Source organism: Colletotrichum costaricense (genome assembly GCF_030867565.1).
Source record: "Colletotrichum costaricense strain IMI 309622 chromosome Unknown Scaffold_1.1, whole genome shotgun sequence".
Taxonomy (NCBI): Eukaryota; Fungi; Ascomycota; class Sordariomycetes; order Glomerellales; family Glomerellaceae; genus Colletotrichum; species Colletotrichum costaricense.
The window spans coordinates 148,314-167,198 of record NW_026848230.1 but is presented as its reverse complement, the minus strand read 5'-3'; the positions used below and the strand labels follow the sequence as shown (position 1 = coordinate 167,198).

The following is an 18,885-nucleotide window of genomic DNA, read 5'->3' as shown; positions in this document are numbered from 1 at the left end:
CTTGACAGGTGCTCGTACGCTTGTTTGAAGCTAAGGGTCCTCTTTAAGCTGGGAAGCCTCATGCCATGTCCTCCTGACAGCCTCTACGACAAGGAAAAGGTTGCGATGCACGACCGGCTCGCCGGTTGTCAGATCTAGAGAGACCCCAGTCAAAAACACAAACGCCTCCCGAACCAAGATGGTTAATGTCTCTCGGCTTTCGGGGGTTTATAAGAAGTCTACTACGTACTGCCGGGGAAGTGCCAAAAGGTACGAGAAAGGCTTGAATAGTCTTCGACGATGTCAGCTGGCTCTTGCGTGCTCTGAGCTCGTGCAGCATGCGCCGAGGGCCGTGGAAACGCCGCTGATCCACCAGCTCGGGTCTGAGATGCCATCACATGGCCACCATTTGTGGGAGATAACTAGTCAGGACGGGCGGGTAGCAGATAGAACTGAGTCGTGCGATGCAAGGCGAGCAGGCAAGTAAGCCGGCGGGCAGCAGCTGGAAACTTGAAAGAAGAGCTTGGAAGTTGGAATCAGGTTCAAACAAGATGTGGGTTTTCCATTGCGGGAATCAGCGCAGCTCGGCACCTCGATGTCGATGGTGAATACTGATAAGGCCTGGTGGGTTAAGGTGACAGAGGTTGCGTTGGTGCTTCAAGTGCATGATTGGGCGTCGGTTTCGCAAGATTCGTGTAAATTGGATATTGCAATCCAATCAGCCAATACAGGTTACCGGCTGTTACTCTTGCAAAGCAAATCGGAAAGACCACAACGGCTACACACCTGACGTGTGGTGGTGTACCTTGATTTGCATGTGGTGTTGGTGTACTACGTACAAACGGCAACGGCGGAATCTCGGATGACGGAGTGGTAGAAGAAAAATGAAGAAGGGCATGGTAGATCCATGAAAAAGGCGTCACAGAGAAGAACGTCAGCGGGAACAACTGGACCCTTGGGCGGATCTCGAGAAAATTACCATGGTCATCCGGCAACCTATTCTGCAAAGTCCCACCAATTCCCCTCCAAGAATCAAGAGTCAGCAGAGTGGCAGCAAATCGCACGTGAATATGGGCCTTGAACGGCAGCTGTGGGATGATTGCCTGAGCTACCTTACGGGTACGGTATCGCTAATTTGTGAGGCCCGGTTTGAGAAAGCTTTCTGGGGCAGGCAAAACTGGCAGACACACAGTGAAAGGCAAGAACCAAACCAAACTTGCGAGGCTCAAGGTAGGTAGGGCGGAAGCTGCAAGTTGCGGATGCCTTTTTGGAGAGACAGGTGACCAGAAACGCGTCTCAAGTGCGGGCTGGGAATCCCTAACTTGCGGAAGGCTCCTGAGCCGTGGGTTCTTCCCCTCTGTGTGTGCCCCGTATGTCTCTTTCCAGTTTTTTTTTTTCTCCTTCGTTTTCACATGGAAAGGGTGAGTCCGTGCCCCAGGGTGACGTAGCAGTAAGAAAGCGACAGTCCAATCAAACAGCGAGGAAGCCTCGTTTGTGCCTGGGGCCGAATGCCGGCTGGGCGACCCGGCCACCGCCCGTTGTCAGTTGATGCCTTGTGACATAGACATCCGGGAGTCCAACCTGGTAGCATCAAGGTGAGAAACACGGCAGAAAGCTTAACACAACCCACTTCTGCACATGCTAAGTTACTTGTTCATCCCGTCCAACCCGGCCAGATGCATGTGATGACGGCCCCAACAACTCTGACACGTGCTTCCCCAACTTTGGCCCTGATCTCCTGTTCCCCCCCTCGAGTCTTTCCCAGGCTTGCCCCCTGTTGTGTGTCCCAGATCACAGGCTAAAGGTAGGGTCTCTTACTGGCGAAGGCACCCGGTGCACCACAGTACGAATCCCTATAAGTCACAACCAGGAAGAGGCCATCAGCTGTTGGCTGGAAGAATAGCTTGCAGGATTCGTTGTTGGACGATCAGCGAAACGGTCATCCTCACTTTTCTTACAAGCGGTCTGGGCGCAAACTGACAACTAAAAGCCCAAGGTCTCAGTCTAGTAGTCTTCACATTCCAGTCATTGCAGTCAAAACCTGATGGTGGCTCAAGAACAAAAAAAAAGAACAAAAAAAGAAAGAAAGACAATATCCCATGCGACAACGAGGTCAGTTGGTCTTGGTCGGCAAACCCAAAATGCGGTCTGCACTATGCAGACGTCAGGCCAGCCAGCGGCGCATCGTCAGACAAGAGCGAACCCGACAGCACACCCTTACAACCTATGTAGACACCAATTGGTGTATGGCTATATTCACACTGTACCCCTACCCCAACGGTAGCTGTGGCAATGGCACTCTCTGAATCCCGTTTCTGTCACGGCATTCCTGCAGACTCAGAGTCTGGCCTTGAATCTGCTAAGGTTCGCGTCTGTTTCTGTAACCGACTCCCACCCATCACCGTCGGCTATTTTTTTTGCTGCTGGCCCGGGCAAAGCATATGGTCAACGGATACTGGATAGTGATACGGATATCCAGCACGAATACCACCTCACTTCTTCTACATGGGTACGGTGTACAAAACCATACGATGAGCTAGCTACCTTGCGCGAGACTGCGCGTATCTACTCCGTACCTAGGATACACTATTGAGTCGCGGCTTGTCTGCTTAGTTCCCAACTGCCTTCCATTGGTCTCCGAGTACTGACAGATGTCAGCAGCAAGGTAGCGTTGGCCCGTATCTCTGTCTCGAGTTTAGCGGCTGCCAGTGCGAAACAGTGCCTCGGACCCTGCAGACTCCAGCGAGATGGACCGCAGACGGTGCCGCCTGACCTGTCCCGAACGGGAACGTGGACTCGCGTGTGGGCGGTGATTGGGTCTTGCGTCTGCCGTCGACCCCCCTGCTCGTCGAGCGGCGTAGTTCGTGTTGTCCGGAGTACAGCACTGTATTTACCGTCACTGAGGAGTCGAAAGGCTCGAGACACAGGACGACGAGATAGGAACCTCAGGGCCATGCTTGGGCCTTGGGATGTGGGCTGGCTTGATGCTGGTTCTCACACATGATCTGCTTATCCATAGACGAATAGTGTGAGTGCGATATACCCGCCCAAGTCAAGTCAGCCACAATCACGGTGCCGAGAAGTCTCTTCCGGTCAGGCCCCCCACGGAACGACTCACTCAAGCGAGAGGCACAATACCTTGGTCAATTCGCTGGCTGGGCAGCGAGATGGACGGGCAGAAAACAGTACCAACAACAGCGCATAGCATGACCTATTGCCTGGACCTTCACATGGGGAACTCGGAAGTCGGAGCAACCAGCATTGCTCCGCACTGCGAGAGACCAAAGCCGAGTGACAGAGCTTGAGGAAATTAGCCGCCTGTTTCCCCCCCGTATGCGTACGGCTGACGGACACTTTCCCGTGTCCGTCTCATGTCTTTTTTCCCCACGGGAAAGCTTCTAGTTTAGCACTGGAGAAAGTTAGTTGGCGCAAGATCTGAAGGGGCGAGTGATTAGCTTTCAATACAAGAGCGACTTTCCACAGCAAGCTCTGATTGAATATAACAGATTAATTGTTTCCGTTGCTTAGGTACTGAAGTGCCCAAAGGCTCCGTACCTTACCCAAGACCGACTCCATTGTGGTCCCCCCCCCCCCCCGGCCCCCATTTGTACCTTATCCATTCACCATCTGGACCCATGAGACTGGCCAAGGTACAGAGCCGGGTACTGCAAGCCAAGTACATGTGGTTTCCAGATGGGGGCAATTTGTAGTGTGAAGCAAAGACAGAAGTGACTTGAGAAACTGAGGTACCTTCAAGTATCCCAGCCCACCACATGCGCCAGTGACCCCTTCTCGTTCCCGCCGCAATGGGTGTGGCCCGCGTGCCTACCAGCTGCGGTGTTGTCGCCGCCTGCCTCCTGCCTCTCTTTCGCTTTTGGGGAGGCACGAGGTACGTGACTACCTCGTTCCTCGCATTGTGAGCGTCGCCCCTTCCTGTCCCGAGTCTTTCGACCTCCCCCGTCCCCCATCGTCGCCCGTCCCGTCCGTCCATCCTCACCCTGGGTGCGCTCTGGTGCGGCATCATCCTCCCACCACCGCCACCACTACCACCACCACAACCACATCCACCTCTTCTCTCCCACCCCCCGTCAATCAAATCAAGTAATTCATCAATCCGTCAATCCATCAATCACCCGTCACCCAAATCGACAGAACACCACCACCCCCCCGGCATACCTCCCTCCACCTTTCGGTATCTCTTACCCTCGACATCTACTACGGTTCCTGGTCTCCCGCTTGCCGCACACACTCCCATTCAACTCTTACACCCACATACCTACAAACACGCATTTTCCAAACACACGCAATCCTATCCCCTCGATCGAGGGAACATACTACTTACCGTATAGTAATAATAGAGGTGCCCTCCAACGGGTACACGCACACCAACCCTCCCCCCAGCGCTACGCTCCACGCTACTTTACAAGATACACGGACCGGACTCATCCCACCACCATACGCTACGCCTACGATTACCACCACCATCCCTCCCTACCTCGCTTCTCCAGATCCGCCCTCCACTCGGTCGTCCCCCGAATCCACATCTCCTGCCGCCTCGCTCCCTTGTTCGTTCGTTGGCTTCGAAATCCGCTCCATCGTCCTGCCTGTCCTTCGCCACCTTTGGCCCAAACCGTACTACATGAACCTCTCTTGCGCCGCCCGAAGCCACTTTCACCCCTTCGTCTGCTCTCCCTCACGTTCGTTCTGACCCGCGCGTCTGCACACTGCTGCATCGAGGCAGACTACAACATTCCCTAACGTCGACTGGGAAATCTGCAAAAAATTCAGAACCACAACGGCCTCGGGACACGAGAGTCATATCTCCACTCATGCCAGTCCATAGTTGACCGCTGAGACAGCCGCGCCGGTCTCGCTCCTCCCTCTCTTGCTGCTTCTCTGCCGACCCCCTCCCCGCGAAGTCTCGAGCCGCCGTCCGAATATACTTTGCGAAATGGATTTGAGCCAGAGCATGAGCCAGAGCCAAAATCACATGCTGCACGGGCCTGCGCCTGAAGACCGCCAGCTGCCGCCATCCTCCTCATCCCTCACCCACACGCACCACTTCCGCCCACCTGCTTCTGCTTCTGCTTCTGCGTCTACCTCTACGGCGGCTTCTGCTTCCATCTCCACCACCTCTCAACCCAACAAGCACGTCCTCTCTCACGCTCGCTTTGATCCGACACATCTCCCGTCCCAGCTGCCTTCATATGCTCCCCCGAGCTATGCGCATGCCCAATCCCACGATTCCAACCTGCTGAGGTTTCCCGACGCCCCGACTACCGAGCTTGCACCCATCCTTCCTGCCGCCAAACACAATGATAACGTCGGTCACAACCTGCCATCTCTCTCGTCCGTGACAGGTCCCCCGCCCCCGCGGTTCACTTCCATCGTCGCCCAATCTCAACCTATCGAAGCGCAGCAGCAGCAGCAGCATCAACATCAGCATCACCAGCCGCAATCACAACCCCAACCAACTACATCCTCCCTGAAGCGGTCTTCGACGACAACAGTACCCCTCACCCACTGGCCGAGCCTCAACCCCCTCACAACGTATTATACACCTAGTCATGCCCAGTCCGCCGACTCGCCTGCGCGAATGGATCTCGACGTAGTCAGCAATAGCGCCATGAGCGCAGCATCCCCAGACCGGTTTTACGAAGGACGCGCTGCCAGTGTCAGTCTGGACGACCCCGACGTGCGCATGGCAGCTGAAGCGCTTGGGGATCTGCGAGCCGGTTCGTCGTTTGCGAACCTCTTCTTGTGCCGAATGACGAAAGCTAACATGTCTAGACTTCATTAACTCTCCTCCCGCCCGTCACACACCTCTACCGAGAGCATCGCCGGCCGTGTCAATCACTTCAAATCCACAACTCAAGTCTGAAGAACCCTTATTCTCACTTCTGACAACATCCCACCCGTTACTCGCGACCACTATCGAAGGTGCCACATCGGCTTACAATAACTCCAAAAACTTTTCCCCGAGATTCAAATCTAGCGCCGAATATGTAGAGGGTTACTTGACGCCCATTGCCAACACTGTCGGCACGGTTGGGCGGAAGACAGGTGTTGAAGGTGGCGTACGCTGGTTTCTCGGCGCCGGTCGACGGCATCAGTCCAATGACATTGAAGCTGCCGACGGAGGGTCTCATAAGCGGCGCAAGGTTGACACGGGAGAAGACTTGGCTAGGCTCATGATTGATGCACAGAGCAACATGATGCCTGACGTCGACTCTCCCCGTGATCCATATGTGTTCAAGCACGACCGTCGACTTTCGCGAGCTAGCACAATCGATACCCTGCCGGCGTATGACGACTACCGGTCCCCGGCCTACAGTGAGAACGAAAAGGCCGAGCGACCCACATCATCAAATGCTGCTTGGCAGTCTCGCTTAATCATGTCTACCTCGGGTCTCAGTGTTGCTATGAGCGACGAGAGTCTCAGGAGCTTGAAGTATTGTCTACGATGGTTGCGGTGGGCGAACGAGCATATTGGTGGGGTTATCAACAATCTCAAGACGACTCTTGAACAATTCGAGAAGCCGGGTCAGCCCCAACAGGAAGAGCAGACTGCAGTCACTAACGATGGCGACCATGTCATGGCTGACAGCCATCCCGAGCCAATGTCTGAGCAGGAGCGCACAATCCTGGCGGCCAAGATTGCTTCACTCAAAGGTGACGTTCTGAAGACACTACAGAATGTAATCGTCACCGTTTCCAAATACGCTGGCGGGGCACTCCCCGAAAACGCTCGTCTGTTGGTTCGCCGTCACCTGACTACTCTGCCACAGCGATTCCGTTATGCTAGCATGGTTGAACACCAACAGGGAGAGAAGGTTAGTGACCAGGAGGCGATGCGCGAAGGCGCCCATCGTGTACTCGTTCTAGCTAAAGAGGGTCTCGACATGATGTCGCAAGTCAGTGGAGTCCTTGATGGCACCATTGTCAGTGCCGAGGAATGGTGTGAAAGACTTGGGAGGAAGAAGCGGGACCAACGCGAGGCTGTCCTACCGCAATCTCAACCTCAAGAGGGTGATGTCAAGGTTGCCCTTGTTTGAGTGAGCAACGATTTCCTACGACATTGGTCCAAGAACCACAAATGAGAAGGCGGTCGGGTTACTCTTTCCTTTTATAATCTCTTCCCAAAACCACCAAGTGGATGATTTGAACGGCGCAGAAATGGACATGGAAAAAGAAAAAACAAGAGCAAAACGTGGACGAAAATGCGCTGCCGCAGCAGACGCAAGACTCACAACAATGATACCAAACAGAGGACACCCTCACCATTACCTACTACTACTTCTCTTCCAGTATACCATATCACATCCTACTACTATCAATTTTTCCTTAAAACTACAAACACATCCAACACGGACATTTTTTTTTTCGTTCTCATATTTTGTTGATTATGCTATGATTCTTGTTCATTTGGCAGTTCATCTTTGTTGCCTGGGTCTCAATGTGTCATTTTCTGGATCACGGTATTAATAGGACGGTCTACAGAGTCCTGGGGCGTCTTCGTATTTGCACTTAGCTTCAAGCTTGGATTCGCTATGTACAGAGCTTGCGCAATATCTGCACAAAGCAAAGCCAATCTATGTGTCAAGAATATGAACACTTGTCAACATCTTTTACTGAGTTCTCGACGATATCCGTGATTCGACCAAGCAAGGTTCCCCCAAAGGCTTCGCTAGGTATGTTCATGGCTACGATAGCCTTCCTATGATTTCGACGAAACATGGTTCCGAAGCCTGCCGGGACGCTGCGTGCCGTCAAACGTGTTCCCTCCTCGCAGGCCAAACATCATCTGGTGAACCCAGCGCGCGGCAGAGTCCAGGGGTATTTGCGACCTTAAACTCAGCAATGCAGTATCCCATGAAGGGATTAGCATCCGAGGATTGCGAATACGGCGACGGGAAGCAATTTGAGACCGGTGTCCTGAGGGTTTCTGCGAGGCTGAGATTAGTAGTCGAGCCAAGATTGGTGCACGGGATCCGGGGAAGAGCATTGATGTCCCGGACGGACCAGGCGATTGAAGGGCTATTCCGCGGCACCGTGCCTTCTCATTCTCTTTTCTGAGCTTCTGGTGGGGCAAGGCACGCGGAGGTTTCCTAAACCTTCGTCCAAAAGACCTTTTGAGCATTGCGATCTCTTTATTTTATCCGTTGTCCTGTCTGCCACCAGATACGGAAGGCTCCTCAATCGTCTGATTATCCTATCTGAATCTCGGAACAAAGAAAGCTTCTTCAGAATCCGGGGCTCTATTCTCGTCTGTTGACGGGCGGATATCGGATTCGGTGGATCAAACAGCTTTCGTCTACCCCAGGCGAAGTATTCCAGAATCCAGACTATCAGATTCTTATGCATATGGCCAAGGGATATCGTCTTGATGAGATGAGAAGAATAGAAACGAGCACAAGAGCCTTAATTAAAGTGGGCAGACATCAACGCTAGCCTCGTGGCATCAGAGAAGATTGACAGCGTGGTCGGCGAACGTATGACCCTTGGAGGAGGCACGGCGACGGTGGTACTGTACAGTAAACGGAACGTGGGAATACTTGATATGGACTTTATCCTCTAGAGTTCGACAGAGACACGTGAAATGGAGGTGAATGTTCTTTGAGATAAGCTTCCGTCGACCTAGCTGCATAGATCACACGTAATGACTCAGCCAACAGGCCGTCCCAACAACAACTCAGTGCTTACAGAAAGCAGAGCCCTTACCCACGATTCCTTGACACATGTACTCCTTCAATGATTACCTGAAATACGGCTGCAAGATTAGACAAAGAGTTGCAATTACAGTTCGTTCCTAATAACCCGAAAAGACACAACATTGCTTCAACTGAATCACGTTACTCTCCAGACAGATCGAGAACGCCACAGTCAGCTTAGGCTTTGAGAGAGCCCACAAAGGCGTTGAAGTTATACTTCTGACAAGCACCGCTGATCTCCTTGCTGCTCATGCCCCCGAGAATCGGAACTCCGTTCCGGGCTACTGAGAACTTCTGGGCACCGATGCCCATGGTGAAGTTAGTGGTCTGAATCCCCGCGCCAACGGGCACCGTGACCGGCGCCTGGCTGCCGCTGGTGACGGTGAGCGTGGCGGGCTCCGTAAGCATCGTGGCCACGAAGACCACGTCGGCGAGGTACTGGACCCCGTTGGGGGCGCCGAGGGTGTCGTTTGTGCATACCGTGTTCTTGGGCGTTGGGCGGTACCAGTAGACCAGCTCGTCATTGACAACGGTGGGCTTGTCGGCTCCGGATTTGTAGGCTGCTACGTAGGGCTTCATAAGGGTGCGCCAGGCGTCGTGGGGGAAGCCGGTTGCCCAGGCGGAGGAGCCGTCGTCGGAGTGATTTGGTTGTGAGCCGCTTGAAGATATCAGCTCCTAATTCTGTGCGTCATTTGATTTATCTTGGGTTCACTTACGAGATGTAGTGACTTTCACCAAAGTCTATCAAAATCTTCAGTCATGTTTCGACGACAAGGCATGCATGTAATGAGACTCACCATTCCAACTGATGATTTCAATGAGTGCAGGCTTCATAGCAAGCATTTGCTCCCAGCGGATGGTGGGCTGCTCTTCCGTGATGAAGACCCAATTCTTGGTGTTGAAGTGAGTTGAGAACCAGGGCGAAACGGCTTTGCAGTGTGTCAGCATACTGTTTGTACTTGGTAGAGAGAGCCTCCTTACGAGCCATGTACGGACGACTCCCCAAATTTGCTAGATACCGGTCGTCCCAAATAGTCGTCATCGGACCGGGAATGATACTATTACCCCCATCCGTCGGCCACGCATACCACGAAAACGCGCCATCGAGCCCCGTATTCGCAACAGAAAGCCATGCTGGATCTTGGATCATAGGGAGAGCAGTAACTTTCTGTCCGGGTGGCATGCCATTCTTCACCGCGGTCCAGTTCATGTTGTCGCCGACAAAGGTGCTCACGATGGATCCACCGTCGTACCGCGCCTGGCCCGGGTGCGCGCTGTAGTTACCAACGATGGAGGTGATTTCTGCGGTGTCGGCCGTGGACCAGTACGCAAAGTCAAAGGAGATGAAGACGGTGAAGTTGAGGTCTTGGGCTGCCTGGTAGGCGTTTGCGAGTTGTTTGGGGGTGTAGCTGTCGATGCGGGCTGGGGCGCAGTTTAGGGCGAACCCGTCGATGCCAATTTCTTTGGCTTGGGTCATGTCGACGTGCCAGTCTGATATGGTGTAGTTTTCGACGATACCGAGCTTTGAATCGAGGTAAAGAGATTTATTAGCGGGCCCGTCAACTTAGTAGGTGGTGTTCTCACCATGAAGTGCGCATAGACGGGCTTCGCCGTTTGACCCAATACCGGCAAAAGCATCCACGCCAGCAGAGAGAGGCATATCTGAGATACCGGCGCCATTTCGAAAGCCTGTCGAACGATTCTGGATTATTCAATGAATTCCAAGGGGTCTTCCGATTTGAACTTCCTTCAATCTAATCTCCTCCAGGACTGCACGTCTAGATCAACGATATATAACCAACGTTTGTCGTTCTACTGTCTGATCGAGTAATAAGACTCGAAATGTGACTCTGCAGACTCACAACAAAAGCCTCAACAACTTTATCAACCGTCGTTGAAGTTGAGACAACGTGACATGACGAATAAAGTGTGATGGTACAGCCTCTGAGTCCTACCACCTGCAGATGGGACGGAAGTCCGGGGCGGTCACGGCGCGGACTGCATCAATCACAAGTACAAAATGTAACCAGATTCTGAAGGGCCGAAAGTTTAACATCATCAGACACTGCGAGAATCATCAGCGGCATTTCCATCATTGGGGGAATAATTGAATGAAATGAAGATCTTGTTGGCGGGATGCCTCCAATAGAGATGCGCGCCTGACGCCTGACATCCTTACTCTCATGAAAGCTTCACCGTAACCGCATGTTGGACAGTAACCCATGGAACGACCTTCTCAAAGCAAAAAAAGGGCCGAAGTCTGTCAATTGCTCTGCTTGATGGGAGCCGTGAAACCTCACGAGGTCAAAGGGGGTCAAAATCAACCTCACGATTGGGTAGAAAGATGATGTGCCAGTAATTGCGCATTCAAACTTCCCAAAGGAGAAGGTCCTCGTCCTCGACATCCATCATGCTCTAACAGATGCCATGAACTTTTTTTTCAGGACAGGGAATATTGGAAAAGACCGTGGAGCTTGTGGCGGGTTCTCTGCGGTATTTTGAGCGGCCTGATCGTTGTCACAAGATTGCAGCAAAAGAGGGTTACATCTCAAGGGCACCATTTCTACCAAAGGTCTAAACCACAAAATGATTTGTCGAGGAGTGGGCATTCCTGACCGACTCACTGTTTGCATGTTATGTGCTTACGTTTTACTGCAAGTCAGTGGTATTTTCTATGATGACCGGGCATAGTCTTGCAGATGATGACGGGATTTCGTCACAATTTTATGCTATACGCGGTCCTAGATCTTGGCCAACTCTAATACTGTATAAGCATGAAAATTCTGCATCTCTTTCATATGATACTCTTTGTTTTCTCTTCTGTGATTCCAACCCGACGGCGCGCAGAGTTGAAGTCGGTTTAAGGAACCCCCCAATTTTTTCCGTTACAATCATCCCATCTTGGGAGTATTTGGCGTCGGAATAATACCACCTGCAGGGAGGTCAACTACCGCAGTAGGGTCTGATTTTGATGTTGATTGGAGGGTCGTTCATGTTTTGTGCTTGTGATTTGTCTCGACTACTCCGCACTGCCGGATGTTGACACCAACCATGTGGCAAGCCGACGAGACATTCCGTCATGTGGTGCTTACTGACATCTGGCACGGTCTGGACACAAGTTTCCACCTTTTCCATATGCACCCCAGATAAATGACTTTGGCCAAGGAGACGCCAGTCGGGTTGTTGGGAGGGTTGTATTCGGAGACCAGCAGTCAGCGCGGGCCGAATGACATGGATTCTCAACTGCCCATTCAGCGGCCAGAGGAGATAATAAGCATGACTTCAAAGATTCTAGGGACTGTGATCTAGGGCCCTGTGACATATGTGGTTGCCCATGATTTGTCGCTTGTGCGGAATGATGTATGAAAAGAGCAAACCCTTCTGTTTGTTCTCTCGAAGTTCGTCAAACGGAGATTTATCCTCACTTCAACCCTTTTCTCCGTGAACAAGTATGTAATTAGAGACTACATGTGCCAGAGCAAGGCATGGCTGCAACGTGACATAAGATTCTTAATGTCACTGGTATTTTTGCTGCAGTTGACCGCAGGAAGGCTTTGTGCCTGATCATGCAAACTGCCGGCATCCCATGAGCAATTAACCGGAATAAGAGGGTTGTCGGTGGCATCATCAGGCTTATGACAGACATACGATTCGGACCTTCTCTTTTGAGTGAGGTAACAGATCTGCGAAGCATCTCGGGCACAGAATCGATATGCAGAGGTCCATGACATTGACCCTAGAATCATGCGGGATGCCAGTGCGGCCTGCCACGCTTGTCAGCGGACGGGAATGAGCAGGGGAAACGGGAGAACGGACGGAGAAAGAGCCAAAGCGAGAGACAGAGCGCTTCGGAAGGCGCCAAGTAATCCGGGCTTATAAAGGGAAGTTCCTCGATTTTTTCATTTCTCTTCTGTGTAACTAACTAGCAGGCTCGGATTGAGGCCATCACAGCGATCCAGAATGATTTCCACTCGTCTTTTCAAGGCCTTTCTGGCTACGGCCATGTTGACTTTGGCCACCTGCCTGACGGTTCCATCCACACATGGCGACACCCTCAGCCTTCGCCAAGATAGTGGTGAGAAGCTTGTCTTCTGTCACTTCATGGTGAGTTTGACTCAGTCCTTCCATCTCTGCAGTTCCCAGCTAACACTTTAAAAGATTGGCATCGTCGGTGCACGTAGCTCGCCCAGCGAGTACGATGCTGATATGCAGAACGCCAAGGCGGCTGGCATCGACGCCTTTGCTCTCAATATTGGCGTTGACCCTTACACAGAGGCCCAGCTCGACTTGGCTTACCAGTCCGCTGCCAACAATGGCATGAAGGTCTTCATCTCGTTCGATTTCAACTGGTACCAGACTAGTGAGGCAACTCGCGTCGGCCAGATGATCGCCAAGTACGCCTCTCGTCCCGCTCAGCTCATCGTTGACGGCAAGGCGTTTGCATCTTCGTTTGCGGGAGATGGCCTGGATGTCGGTGCTATGCGCAGTGCTGCTGGCGTTCCCGTCTTCTGGGCACCCAATTTCCATCCAGAATTTGGCACAGACTTCAGCGTTATTGACGGTGCTCTCAACTGGCTCGGCTGGCCTAACAACGGACTCAACAAGGCTCCCGACGGTCGAGGCAACGTCTCGGTCCAACAGGGCGACGCGGCGTACACAACGGCACTCAAAGGCAAGCCATACATTGCACCAGTATCACCGTGGTTCTTCACCCACTTTGGCCCCGAGGTCCCCTATTCCAAGAATTGGGTCTTTCCCTCTGATACCCTCTGGTACGATCGGTGGCAACAGATTCTGTTGCTTAAGCCGCGCTTCCTTGAGATTGTGACTTGGAATGACTACGGTGAAAGTCATTACGTCGGACGTCTTGACAGCCCGCACGGTGATGACGGGAACTCCAAATGGGTCTACGGATTCCCCCACAACGGATGGCTCGACATGGCACAGCCGTTCATCAAGGCGTTTAAAGCCGGCGCTAGTGATCCCAAGACCTACATCACCGAGGAAAAGGTTGTCTACTGGTTCCGCCCGACTCTCCGAGGGATCAACTGCGACGCGACTGACACTACAATGAGCGATGCCAACAACTCTTCTGGCAATTACTTCAAGGGCAGGCCAGATGGATGGCAAACTATGGAGGACAAGGTTTACATCGTGACGCTATTGAAAGAGGCCGCATCTTTGACTGTCAATGTTGCCGGCAAAAGTCAGACTTTCCAAGCCCCTGCTGGTGCTGCCAATTTCTCTGTTGATATGAAGCCGGGAACTGTCGCCTTCAATATGGCTCGAGGAGGATCTTCCATTCTCTCTGGTACTGCTGGCATGCAGATTCTGGACCACTGCCCTTGTGGTATTTACAACTTTAACCCTTACGTCGGAACTCTCAAAGCAGGAAGCGCAGACAACCTTCTCCCAGCGGCTTATTCTTCCATCTATGCTGGTTTGAAGGTCAGCACGTGCGGGCCGAATGGGATGAAAAGAACAGCGGTTCCACTTGCTGATATGGTAGCTCCTGCAATGGCCACACCCACGGTCTAAGGTGTCTTCGCGTACTTACTCTGGGAGGCAATGGAATGAAGGCATATGGGATAGCATGGAGGTCAGATTGCCTTACGTATTTACTCATGCAGCACATAGCTGGGGATGAATTGCGTCACTGATTGCTTTCAGCTGAGTTTTGTTATACTGAATGTATGTAAATGACCGTGTGATAGAATTTGGAGAGATTCAAACAATGCATAATCTGTAGTGACTGTGTAGTTCCCTTGCAGCTGCTCATTTCTCAATCACTTGTTGCCTCCCAATTTCCTTGCCAAATTTACTAAGCCTCTTTCTCAAGCACAGTGCATCTGAGGCGGAAAGGTCTCAATTTGATCAACCCTTCCATATCTTCAAGCTTTCTTTCAATCTCCTCATAGGTGTCTGAATGGTGAAAGGTATCGTTTGCCTCAAGATTGGACCAGCCGACGAAAGCTGCCAAGATGGACCCTGTCTGATTGGGGTCTCCTCCCTTCACGGGAAAATTGTCCTGAACTCCCCAACCATAGCTGGTGGCGGTCACCTCAGGCACTTGTCCGAAACCTTCCTTAATAATCTCCTGCAACCGTGTAGTCGCCACGTTTTTCGCTTCAGGGGTGATGTCTGAAGGAAAGTAGATGATGAAAACATCAGTCACGACGGACTTCAGCGCATCTGGGAGGCTTGACGTGGCGTTGATGTGCTTGCAGAATTCTCCGTATGTCAGAACTTTGTGCAAGTCTTTGCACAGCTCTGCACCATATCTTTTACTCATCAGAAATGACTTTTGGGAAAATGGTATGTGGTTAATGGCTTGACTTACTCTTTGGCAAACTTCTCGTGGTGCTCAATTGAGTCCCAATCGAAGAAGCCCCAGGACATGGATGAATCTTCAAGTTCGACTGCCAGATACAATCGATAGGGAGCGCCAGGTGCCACGATAATCTTGCGATAGACGCTCATGTATGTCTGGCCCTCTAGTGTGGACTCATCCATGATGTTGAGGCCGGGCTTGACGCCCGCGGCACCAAACTCGGTGACGATCATTGCGAAAGACCAGTGGAGGAAGTGTATTTAGTTGATATATGGAAGACGAGATGCGATTGAAGATATCGAGGGTGTTGGGTTCAGATTAAACCACAGCATTTCAGCTCTTTTGAACTAGAAGCGCATAATGGATGCCTGAGCTCGACTCGTAACTGCTTACGCGGGGTGTAGGCAGCGATTGCTGTATCTCACTCGGACATATTGACGTTTCAATTGATGCCTGAAGTTTTGCACACTTAATGTGAGTAAGCGCTTATTGTCATATAATTCTATGTTTTCAAGATGACTATCAGTTGAAGGGTGAATAGTCGTCTTACGGCTTCTGAGCTTAACGGTGTAACTTCTCATCTTCAATCACATCACGCGATTACGCTTCCTGTCAGCCTGTTCTCACGCACTTCATTCAAGATGTCATTGCTAAATGTGCTTCAACGTTACGTAAACGTATCAGAGTCCTAACTCTGTGATGATGATCTCTGCAGCCTTCTCCCCCACCAGCAGTGCAGCATTGTAAGTGTTAGCAGCGACTTGCTGAGATGGCACGCTGAGATCCGCAACCTTCAACCCGGACACGCCGTAGACGTTCAGGTGGGGGTCGACTGTGACATCTGATGTCAGTATAAGGCTCAACCTCAAAGCTAAGCAGGGCTGTGCTACTTACCAACCCCTCGATTCTCCCGGGGCGCCATCTTGCAGGTACCAAGAGGATGTCTTGATGTCCCGATGTTTTCACGAACGTACTGGATGATTGCAGCATCGTCTTCGATAGAGTACTCAATCGAATCAGTGACCGGTCCTTCGGCCACCTCGATGACAGCGGCGCTCGATGTGTTGGCGAACTTAGGGTGCCCCAGTGCGAGCTCGCCTCGAAAGATTTCCATTCGACGGGCGATGGCTCGTTGTGTCTTGTACCCCCAGATGTGGCTCCTCAGGTCGATGTCATTCTCGTCAAGTAGCCACCCAGTGGTGAAGTCGTACTCATCATCTATACTCGGCCCAGTAGCATGAATGTGGCCCCTCGCGTATGGGTATGTTACCCAGGGTGCTGTGGTAACATACTCGGCATCATCGGGAAGAGTGGCAGGGTCGCCAAAGTAGGCATTAAAGAGTCCCAGGATCATGAGAGGACGGTTGGGCGAGTCTTTGAAGTCCCTGTCCCAAGCAGCTTGGAATTCTGGCCCCAAAGCTGCAATATCAGCAGGGGATGGTCTAAACTTGCTGGAGGCATCGTGACCGTTCCATCCAAGTTGCTTGTCGTCGGCGGCAATCATCGCATCCACGTCTCGTCCTCTATCATTTCGGGCTATACCGTTGATGGTCTCGTTCCGGTTGAGGTTTGTGCGGTAGACGTACCCAACAAAGTGATGATCTATGAGATATTAGGAAGCCGTTGAAACGCCAGCAATCACCCAAAGAGTGAGATCAGAGTTACCTTGGAAGTCATTGCCCACTCCATCGAGACTTTCGATAATCGGTAATCCCGCCTTTTCCAGCACTGCAGGATCACCGACTCCGGATCTTTCGAGAAGCAATGGAGTTCCAAAAGACCCCGAGGAAGCAACCACTAGCTTTCTCGCCTTGACTCTAGTCGTGCTATTGTCTCCGGCATCCTTCGCGAATGCAGGGTTGGGTCGGATTTCCACCCCAGTGGCGCGGTTCTCTTCTCCCTCAAACAGAACACGGAGAACCTGGGTTTCTACTAGCACACTCAGATTAGGATAGTCGCCACTTTGCAGAAGTGGATGCAAGTAACGATGTGCGACATCTTGGCGGCGGCCGTCGGTAGGCGAGACATATCGATACCAGGGCCCGGAGCCATTGTTGGAGTGCAGACTTTGAAGGTCTTCTACCTCTGACCAACCTGCTTCTACGGCCCCATCAATCCAACCTCTTTCAGCTCGAGGCGCTTGGTGTGTTCCCTTTGATACATGGATTGGTCCATCATAGCCGTGAGTTGATTGATTGTTAGTTGCGCCGTGATACGTTTCGATCTTGAATATGCATTAGCTATCATGAATAGTTTAAAGCAATGAGAAGATGGAGGAGCAAAAACCTTCCGCAGAAGTGGCAGCAATTCTTCTGCTGACCATCCTGTCGTGTTCCAGGAGTTATAATCGTCCCATTGCCCACGGGTGTACACCATCCAGTTGATAGCTGATCCACCCCCGAGAATGCCGCCTGTCTCAACAACCGGCTCACGGTCCGCCAGCTGGGATGACTTCTTGGCCTTCCAGAACAGAGCAGTATCCGAATTGGGCAGGGTATTCCGCTCGAATAAGGCCGGGTAGATGACGTTTGTGACATTAAAGCTGTCTTTTCCCTGCTCGATAACAAGAATCGATAGGGAGGGGTCTGCTTCAGCGAGTCGTGAGGCAACGATGCTGCCCGCAGTGCCTCCTACGTGCGAAATGAGAATTTGGCCACTGGAGGATTGTTTAAAATAGACTCACCTCCAGCGATGATGACGTCGACCTCTGTGAGATTAGTTGGAAGTTCAGTATACAAACCTTCAGACCCAGTCGCCAGCGCTATTGCGGCTACAGAAGCCATCTCCAGGGCTTTCAGTCTCATGATTGAATGTGTGCAACAGGTGAAGTAAGTGAAACAAGTATTAGCGCTGTAAATTGTTGTCAAAGGGAATGAAGAGTTGACGAAGTTTGTCTAGCTGGACGGTAGCTTAAAGATAAGAAAATAGTGCTTGGCTACCTGAAAGACATTCCGGTGTCGGCTGCTTCCATTACGAAGTATGTTTTGAAAGGTCTACTTAAGCACTTCCAACCGATTTCCAATAACTTCCGGGTCTGGAGTACGCTCAGCGCGGCCCAGGCGGAACGGCCCAGTAGTGTCGTATCGCAGAGGCGGGGGATGCATCCGACGTTGTAGAAAAGGTTCCTAGCTTACTTGGCGTAGTCTTCAGGTGCATACTACCAGGTTTACTGCTTGGATTCATTAAAAGAGTTTACTAATGGTATACTAAGTCCAGGAATGTAAGTCGAATGCCACCTGCAGTAATGTCGATCGCCGGTCAGCGTCGTAACATCCCCGCTGTTCAGTCGAATAACTAAAGACTTGAGTCCGAGCTGACGAACAGCAGGCGAGCTCAGAACTTTGGTCTTCAGCTTCTGTTGATTGCGCCATCTTACTTCACGATAGAGACTAGCCCTTAGATGACCTCTGCATGAAACCAACGGGGTGACAAGTGCAAATAAGGAAGAACCTCAAGAGAACATGACATAGGCGCTTATTGAACTCGACCACAAGTCTAGATCGTTTCCTGGCTGAAAAGCAGTGGTTTCTAATGAAAACTTACCGAGTGGCGCCAAAGACAAGCAAAAATCGTAATTCCTACCCAACTTGACTTGAAGAAACAAAAATTGAGGGAAACCGAGGGAGGCCAAAAGACTGACCAGCCTGGGGGTCGAACCCAGAATCTCCTGATAACATGCTAAGTCGGGGAACCGCTTAGTCGTAGTCAGACGCCTTGCCATTGGGCCAACCGGCCGGTTGTGGTTGTGGTGGGCCAAAAGTTTCTATTGTACCGCCCAGGCATGCCACCAGCACGAGGCCCACCCCCACCAGGACCCTCGGAGCGCGCTCGATCAATCTGAGAGACAGGTGTGTTGCGTTTTCA

At 51.8% G+C, this 18,885-nt stretch overlaps 6 protein-coding genes across 6 annotated transcripts; 3 read left to right on the top strand and 3 right to left on the bottom strand.

The window, feature by feature from the left end:
• Positions 1 to 3,841: 3,841 nt before the first annotated feature.
• Positions 3,842 to 4,084, top strand: CCOS01_00066 (uncharacterized protein; the record flags this gene model as incomplete). The annotated part of the gene is made up of 1 exon (XM_060448263.1): positions 3,842 to 4,084. A coding segment is annotated over one exon (243 nt), but the record flags the coding sequence as incomplete, so codon positions are not given.
• Positions 4,085 to 4,930: 846 nt separating this feature from the next.
• On the top strand, positions 4,931 to 7,034 carry CCOS01_00065 (uncharacterized protein; the record flags this gene model as incomplete). The annotated part of the gene is made up of 2 exons (XM_060448262.1): positions 4,931 to 5,714; positions 5,770 to 7,034. The coding sequence occupies 2 exons, from the start codon at positions 4,931 to 4,933 to the stop codon at positions 7,032 to 7,034; spliced, it is 2,049 nt and encodes a 682-aa protein (XP_060319700.1).
• A 1,833-nt stretch (positions 7,035 to 8,867) lies between these two features.
• On the bottom strand, positions 8,868 to 10,370 carry CCOS01_00064 (mutanase; the record flags this gene model as incomplete). Its single annotated transcript, XM_060448261.1, has 5 exons — positions 8,868 to 9,348; positions 9,407 to 9,431; positions 9,488 to 9,619; positions 9,672 to 10,212; positions 10,275 to 10,370. The coding sequence occupies 5 exons, from the start codon at positions 10,368 to 10,370 to the stop codon at positions 8,868 to 8,870; spliced, it is 1,275 nt and encodes a 424-aa protein (XP_060319699.1).
• Positions 10,371 to 12,650: 2,280 nt separating this feature from the next.
• Positions 12,651 to 14,228, top strand: CCOS01_00063 (mutanase; the record flags this gene model as incomplete). Its single annotated transcript, XM_060448260.1, has 2 exons — positions 12,651 to 12,794; positions 12,849 to 14,228. 2 exons carry the CDS (start codon positions 12,651 to 12,653, stop codon positions 14,226 to 14,228), a joined length of 1,524 nt encoding a protein of 507 aa, XP_060319698.1.
• A 283-nt stretch (positions 14,229 to 14,511) lies between these two features.
• CCOS01_00062 (uncharacterized protein) lies at positions 14,512 to 15,254 on the bottom strand (the record flags this gene model as incomplete). Its single annotated transcript, XM_060448259.1, has 2 exons — positions 14,512 to 14,971; positions 15,031 to 15,254. 2 exons carry the CDS (start codon positions 15,252 to 15,254, stop codon positions 14,512 to 14,514), a joined length of 684 nt encoding a protein of 227 aa, XP_060319697.1.
• Positions 15,255 to 15,701: 447 nt separating this feature from the next.
• On the bottom strand, positions 15,702 to 17,825 carry CCOS01_00061 (GMC oxidoreductase; the record flags this gene model as incomplete). The annotated part of the gene is made up of 5 exons (XM_060448258.1): positions 15,702 to 15,853; positions 15,916 to 16,623; positions 16,687 to 17,245; positions 17,308 to 17,651; positions 17,705 to 17,825. The coding sequence occupies 5 exons, from the start codon at positions 17,823 to 17,825 to the stop codon at positions 15,702 to 15,704; spliced, it is 1,884 nt and encodes a 627-aa protein (XP_060319696.1).
• Positions 17,826 to 18,885: the final 1,060 nt, after the last annotated feature.